We start from the raw sequence: 8368 nt of genomic DNA, 5'->3' as shown, positions 1-8368 counted from the left end.
TAATGAAATCTCATCCATCATTCAATCTATGTCATCTAATTCGTTAAAATATCAAGTGACAGAATGACAAATGTCATAATATATGGTGATTTCAATAACAACTCAAAGAACTTCTAATTCAATGGCAACTGAGTAATATTTAAAAAAGTTTAATGACAACTCGAAAACATTTAAAATCAATAACAACTTGGAAATATTAATATTAAAAAAATGAAAAATTAAGTGGCAACGGAGACATTTTACCCACGAAGGTTTAGCCAAGGGAGAAAAACATAACAGTTTACCCACGTAGTCATCACTAAAGGCAAACATAATGATTATCATACTAAGATGGGAAGAGCTTTTTACAGCAGTAAATGTCATCCTTTCAGTATGTAAGAAATGTGATCTTTGATTGAATCATGTATTCACACATAATCTGGCAAAACGTTCGAGTATGATAAAAACCAAAACAGAGATCTGCAGTAACAGTACAATACCAATTTATTACAGGGATATATAATAAGAAAAAGAAACCCCCCCTTTCCAAAATGCTCAAGCAGCTCAAGGGTAGACAATAATATAATGTAATTTCCCCTTCAGGAGGAAAAAAAAAAGAATCTGCTTGTCGAAAAATTCCCTTCAATTTTTGGACAGAAGTGCACACGTAAAACTGGAACCTCTGCTATGGGTGTAATGTAATGGCAAAGCTTTAAACTGCACAAACAGGGTACAATGATACCTACTACTCCCCTCTTAACCTAGGCAGCAGCTTTTTGTTTTGGAATGTACTTTACTTTCAAACTCTTGCCCGGCTTTGGTCTAAACTTAACTTGAACTTTTCCGCTGGTTGACGAAAAGGGCCAATTCTCAGCATTTCCAAGAACGCCGAGCTCATTAGCATCTGATCCCAGAGACATCATTGAATCGTCATCTTGAACATCAGGGCGGCTGGGAGATTCATGCTCCGAGGTAAGGACCAATCTCACATGTTCTGCTGAGATAGCTTCTTTCCATCCTGCATCAATTAAAACCAACCAAAATTATTGAATATATCGAGTCCAAGATATGAATGGAGCATGTATGGCTAAGCTTAAGAAAAGTTGAAGTTACTTAACTTCATATTTTCAAACATGTTTGGACTTGTTATTTTTCCATTACTTTTGCATTAAAAAGGTCACTTATTGTCCAAGCAACTCTTAGGTTACCATCCAAATAAATTACTTGTTTTTTTAACTTTAACCAGTCAGAATATTTATTTTAAATCTTGAGTAAACTATTTAAGCTTAGCGAAGATTGATGTAAACCGTAAAGTTGGAGACCAAAAGGACGGCTAAAAACATACTCTGCGCAAGAAACTCTTTTGCATCAATACTGGAGAAAAATGAAGCTCCTGTCTGAGCATCTGAAAGCACATGGCTGCGCCTGCCACTATTACCATGATCTTTGTCCTCCATGGAACATGATTGTACACATTTTTCACTGGATACAGTTCGATCACAAACCTTTTCCAACAAGAGCTCGTCTTCAAAATCTATGTTGCCTCTTTGGACTGGCAACGGACCTCTAGTTTCATGCCGACTCACTCGGTTCATGCCAAACGGAACGGCATCGGATTTAATTGGCTTTTCGGAAATACCATTCTTAAGCATGTCATCAGATGCTTTATCCGGATAAGCATCCTGCTTCTGAGTGATGGAATTTCTCAGCAAGACGGAAATAGAACCGATCATCACCTCACGGCTATTCTCTTGTGTTTGGTTACTGGACTCTCTAAGCACTCTGCGTCTCCAGCTCTCCCCTTCAATATCTGCTTTACATTTCTTGGTCCAAATTTTGCTGCCATCAAGTAGAGTCCCCCGGTCTCTCGAAGGACCATGCTTTTGCATAGGTTCAGGTTTTGAAGCTTGAAGATTTTGACACACATGAATGCCATTTTGTCCACACCTTTGAGAATTCGGCATCTGCCAACTATTGGTCAGTAAATGCTGATGGCCATTTGCTACTATCACCTGCGGTTCAATTGTCAGGGAATTGTCCTGGTCAATATATTCACTGCTGCAATCAATCTGAGCTTCAATATCTTCACCTATTTCTTTGCTAGAAAACTTTATGGGTTCAGGGCAGAAGGCAATGTTTGTCAGCAAATTCGGAGAATTTGGACTGAAATCAGATGGAGATAGAGGGTCAGATGCTTCAGCCGAACGTGGCTGCGCTAGCACATCTATATTTATGTTCATCTCCGCCTTGTGCTCGTTCAATTGCTCCCTCGCCCTTTGTTCCTTCTGACGAAGCTTTTTCAGTTTTTTCCTCTTCAACAGTTCAGCTTGCCTAATAAAATGATAGCATTAATAAGAGGAACTTCGATTTCCCATAGATTAAGCAAGGAAATATAGTGTAACATGAACAGTTTCAAAATCTACACCCGAGTGGTTTAGAAATTAATTAGTCCACCTAAGTGGCATAATCTATCATGTAAATTGACGGCAAAAAGGACACGTCAATGAATAATGTACTTTCCTTAACCAAAAACATAACCGCAATAAAAGATGTTACTTCTAAGAAAGAATACGAACGTCACTAAGCATTTATCATATAGTGCAACATCACTGCGGAGTTCCATCATACATCAGCAAACAGCATGTACCTTTTCTGTGCAGCTTCTTCCTCCGCCACAAGCAGTTTCTGACATCTTAAAGCCTCTGCATCTTTGTCAGCAACCCATGCTTTCACCTGCTCACATAAGCATAACAACTTAAGGGGGTGCATTTTGACAAGTTACCATAAGGACAAGAGGTGCGCTGAGAGGTCAGTGAATCAAAAAAGCATGTGTATATTCCTTCTATTGGTTCACATGCAACTGTAGAATAGCAGCATATATAACAACAAACTAAGCCTTAGTCCCAATAAATATTGAGGTTGGCCACATGAATCTTTTCAGCCTGTAGGTGCCCTTTACGAAGAAAACTTTTCAAATCATATACAAGTTCAGAGTTGTGTGTACACAGCATACAAAGGCCGGCAGCTCAAACTAAATAAACAGGGGCAAATGTGATGAAACACTACCAGCTGATATTCAAAAAGGAAGCTTGTGCAAGCAACTAAGTTCCTCAACTCAAGGCCATTTTTTGCAGCTTCCCCCTCAAAAATGTACTTTTGCACGGACTCAGCTGTGCCAGCACATAAGAATGTTCTCTCACTAGCATCATCAAGGATGGCGAACAGTTCCTCTGAGGATATTGGCAGCCTGGAAGGTTTTGCTTGGATAATATCCTGGCGACAGGCAAGATTCTCTCATTAACGATAAAGATAATAATATTCAACTATATTTTTAGTAGGGGCACAAAGACTTGCAATGCCTCCCTTACCAATAATTTAGAGCCAGCCTTCACATAAGCCTGTGGAAGAGTCCAAATCCCTGGTTTGCGTAGGGATGTCGCCAAAGCCCTCACGACTGATGACCCAGGAAGTTCCTGAAGAGCACAATACATAACAAACCAATAATTGAAGAGGTTCATAACAAACCAATAATTGAAGAGGTTCATAACAAACCAATAATTGAAGAGGTTCATAACAAACCAATAATTGAAGAGGTTCATAACAAACCAATAATTGAAGAGGTTCATAACAAACCAATAATTGAAGAGGTTCATAACAAACCAATAATTGAAGAGGTTTTTCCTTCTTATACTATTTTTCTTTTTTTGGGAGGGGGGAGGGGGTTCACATTTTATATCCCATCGAGTTGGGAGGCCAGCAACCAAAATCATTATAAAGTTGGAAAGGAATTTTCAACTTCCCTTAGGTGTACACAAGGTGTAATCAAGCATAAAGTTATTAAGTAATTTCAATTGTAGATCAACACTTATGCAGGTTTCTATGTATATAAACGCACAGCAATATTTGAAGAAGATAGACTCTCTCCATTTGACGTCTCTGGACCAAAACGAAGTCCATCACTTTTACAAATAACCACAGGAATTCAGATTCCCAACAATCAAATTCAAGAAAATCAGGCTATGATGCACCGACACTGACAAATGTGTCCAACACGATACGTGTCGGATACGTCGACTCGTGATTTTTTTTCAAAAAGTATTGACACGACATGTCATCGACACGTTCGTTAAATTCTTTAAAATTCTTCATTTATATATTTTAAATTTAGTTTTATACTTATTATTGACTTTTTTGTTAGAATCTTTTAAATATGAGTACTTATTTGTTATTCACTAATAACTTTGAATTAAAAAAATATATAATAGCTATAGTAAAAAAGGAAAATGATTATTGTAGAGTGTCCGAAAAGTGTCGACATCGACACGTGTCAGACACGGACACGCTACCCTAATTAGAGTGTCCGTGCTTTATAGAAAAAATCAGGATTAAACCACAGGTTCAGTATAAAGTTGAAAGCATATCAAAGCTGGACTTTCTTTAAGAATTTAGAACATTCTGTCAGCATCCATGTGTATATGAGAAATGTGCAAGTAATTTCAATTATAGATCATTTTATATGGTCTTATATGTATACAAACCCAACCCACACATACCAACATTTGAAGAAGACAGTCCCTTCCTGTTCAATACTCTTTGGAGCAAAAACATGTTACCACTTCCACAAATAACTAAAAGAATTCAGAGTATTAAAAATCAAATTCGATAAAATCAGCTGTACATGGAATGATGCAAGGATAAAACATAGTTCCTAGAAAGATGGCGATATGAAAGCTGAAGGACTTTCTTTTATAAAATTAGAAGATTTTATCAGCATCCAGGTATTTGTGAATAAATGCTGGGTAGTATCTCTGTTCATAGATAAACTTACAGTTATGTAAAAGCAGCACCATACCTAAACAACAACATTCTCATCTAAAGCTTTATAGAGCAAATAATTCTGTGTAGAAAGATAATACTCAAATAGAATTATATTGGTGACGTCAAAATAGGTTATTGTGAAATTTATGACCAAAATAAGAATCCATAGAAATATTATTTAGAGCGGTTTGCGGGCCAGCACTAGTCCTCTGGCTATGCATTTTCCAATATTCATTAAAAATGATGATAGTTATTAACTGTCTTTTGTGACTTTACTACCTTAAAAATTGTTAGAGATACACTTTACCTTCTTGAACTGCAATATTCAATCGACAAGCATACCTGCATGAACACGAATGTGTGCACATAAGCAAACAGAGTATAGGGAACAGAGTACTACCTTTATTGAGACATCATTTAATGATACGATCTCCTTAGCCTGTTCCAGTGTGAGCTGTGGATAAAAATACATCAGCAAATAGTGGAGCAAAGAGGGAAAACAAAAATAGGAAGGTCATTCATTACCTTATCCCAAAATGCAGCCAATAAATCCCTATTTTTGTGAGATTCCTGCACGATGTAAATATAGCATCAAAAAACAGGGAGAACATAGAACCAGAAGGAAATCATTTCATCCTTATCATAGATCCAAATAAAAATAAATAGATCGACAAACTTCTTCTCAGAGCAATTAACTTCAGAAAACAGACTGCCAAATTGCACAAATGTTTCTGATTAGAGGAATGAAAGTTGTGAGTAGCTAAGACAACCTTATCAACATTTAAAGAGCGACGATGCACTCGAATGTGTCTCCTGTAGTTAATTAGTGAAAAGAATTCTCGGGAACACTTCTCACACTTCTGCATCTGCACTTTCAGAGGAGTCAGCAATGGCCAACCTGGGAGATCTGCACAAAAAGGAAAGGCAAGAGTAATCAATATTCCAGACCAGGAGCACACATTTTGCTACAAGTAACAACTAACTACCCTAACTGCCTGCTCGCTCGGTATCTCCACAAAAAAATTAGTACCATTCTTACTCTACCCACAACACAACACACAGGTCCACCATATCTCGAATGGCAACCAAATCCTAAACCCCCACAGACTTGAGATGCGTAAAAATAATTTATAGCTACCACACTGTGCAGTTAACCTTAGAACTCTGGAAAATATTCTGGCTGTACCTGGCTGATCTAAGGCATGAAGTAACTGGATCCACTGCACTGGACTCTCCCCTGGCCTTGAAAAAGAGAGAAAAGGTTCCTTCGCAGTAGCAGTTTGTCCGATGAAAGTGTCAAGGGAGTCATTCCCTTCTGATTTAATTGCATTGAGAGTTCCAGTTGTGTTGAGTTTTGCTAAAGGCATCTATATTTCGACTACAATTGGCTCACTTGACACTGCATTCAAACATTTAATCATAGTTATAATAAATAAAATCATGTCGGCTACATATATCAAGATGATAAGACACTATAGGCTGAAATATTAATTATACCCACCCTGCACCCTAAACAGTGTAAAGGGATTCACTGCAGCAATCTCAATTTGCACAGATATTTCTGCTCAAGCAGATAGAAACATCATTTCATAAAATGGGGTGATTAAGTCAAATTTAAAGAGGCCCCCAATTATCTGGTTAGTATACATATCATGAATCCATACTGCTTAAAAATTATCATTAGGAAGTATACAATATGATGAAAACATATAACATGATAAGTAACTTTCTTGAGCACCTCAAATTTGATGTTTTCTGAAAGTCACAAATCACTTGCAACAGGAATAAAAAAACTTGATTATCATACTTAGTTAATTGTCCACTCGTCAAGGAATGTCAATGTGTTTGAGTACAAGCCCATCGTAATTTACACAGAAATCATAGATCATTACAGCAGCGAACTAAACTAGGCTTGCAGACACTCCCATATGGGATCACAAGACTAAAACTATCGATTGTGACTCAAGTGCACAAATTCCTTTTGATCTCACCAAAATTTATTGAAGTTGGGGGTTATTAAAGTTACACCCACAATGTTGTAAAAATATAATAGCCAAATATTGCTCCACAAATGCCATTATTGACCAATGGTCCATATAATGCTAAAGTACGCCACAATTTCGCCTAAAATGTCACAAATAAAATTAGGAAAGCCTGTGGGCAGTAAGCATGCTCTGAGACAAAAACCTTCAACACAAGGGCGAAAAACATTAACTTTTTTCCAAAACGCTAGAAACTACATTAACAAAAATTCTTGGCACATTAGCTACAGCAGGCCCTCTCCACATTCAAATTCCATTATTGAGGATACCCCACAATAACCATTACTGGATACCCTTTTTCAACGTCTGCCTCTGTATAACACACGTGTCACTAGATATAATATGCATTTAATTGATGCACGATGGAATCATTGACTATTATGTCCCAGATATTGCTAATCAGAACATAAGAAAACAAATTAATGTAGAAAACAACTAGGTAACATGAAACCCAACTGAATCAATATTGCGATTAATACAAACTAAAGCGCTTAAAAATTAATAAAATCAATGCCTACCTAGCACTTGACTCTACTCCAAATCTAACAAAAGCTAGATCCAGTGCATACATGAGTATTTGTCATTAGAATTAAATATACAAACAAATGCACCACCCAACAGCAGAGCAACACTGAAAGGTTCTTTGGTCAAAGGAATTGCACCTCAATGCCTAAACAATAAAAACTTGATAGAGCTAATAAATTCTGATATATAAGATAAAAAACAAACAAAACAAAAAAAGGTGACAAAAAAATAAAAGCAAAAACTAGTACAACATTAACAGATCAAAGCAAAACCAACGCAACGGAACAACTAATTTAAGAAATTACTAATAATAACTGAATTAGCCAAGGAAAATAAATTTCCAAAACATAAAGTAAAGATCTTGTGCTAGGGCTAGAGGTCGCGTGATCTGTGATCGTCGCGTGACCTACTGCACATAGAGTAAAATTGAAGTACCTGTGTAAAATGACGATTAGAGCGATCACCGGAGATAGGAGTGAACAAAAACTGCAGGAAAATCGGCGCCGATAAATACAGGTATATAAAAATATGTATGTTATATTTGTGTAGGGAGAGAGGGTTAGCGGCGAAATTTAGAGGTAGGAGGAGGACGAGAGAGCAATGAAATGGAGAGCCAGCGGGGAATTATATAGGTAGGCGGCAGTGAACCCTTTATTGCAACATCAAACACTGTTAAAATAATTTTATTTATTTATTTTCCCAAATATAAATTTTTAGGAATTTTTTTACAAATGGTCCTTAATCTAAAGCTTATGCGCGATTTCGGTCCCTATTCTTTTTACTTTGCACTGACATCCTCTGTCTTTATTTTTGTGCGATAATGGCCATTTTTCACAGTCAAACGTTTAAACGTCCAAAAAAAAAAAAAAAAAAAATATCCTTAATTTTAGATAAATAAGCAGAAAAGACGATAGAAACCCCGTTTGGTACTTATTTTTTTCAAAATGTATTTTTCTCTATCTTCTTTTCAATCGCACATTCTTTATTAAAATAATATTACACGT

General features: G+C 36.6%; 1 protein-coding gene across 1 annotated transcript; it reads right to left on the bottom strand.

Annotated features, from left to right (window-relative positions):
- Positions 1-373: 373 nt before the first annotated feature.
- On the bottom strand, positions 374-7983 carry LOC111373630. The gene is made up of 10 exons (XM_022996185.1): positions 7800-7983; positions 5984-6196; positions 5568-5704; positions 5323-5367; positions 5198-5251; positions 3348-3452; positions 3046-3252; positions 2627-2712; positions 1325-2310; positions 374-997 (listed from the first exon to the last, which is right to left on the bottom strand). The coding sequence occupies exons 2-10, from the start codon at positions 6162-6164 to the stop codon at positions 741-743; spliced, it is 2058 nt and encodes a 685-aa protein (XP_022851953.1). The 5' UTR covers positions 6165-6196; positions 7800-7983; the 3' UTR covers positions 374-740.
- Between the last annotated feature and the right edge of the window lie 385 nt (positions 7984-8368).

Source organism: Olea europaea, unplaced genomic scaffold (genome assembly GCF_002742605.1).
Source record: "Olea europaea var. sylvestris unplaced genomic scaffold, O_europaea_v1 scaffold1148, whole genome shotgun sequence".
NCBI lineage: Eukaryota > Viridiplantae > Streptophyta > Magnoliopsida > Lamiales > Oleaceae > Olea > Olea europaea.
Note: the sequence above shows the minus strand (reverse complement) of the source record. Positions and strands in the feature narration are given on the sequence as shown.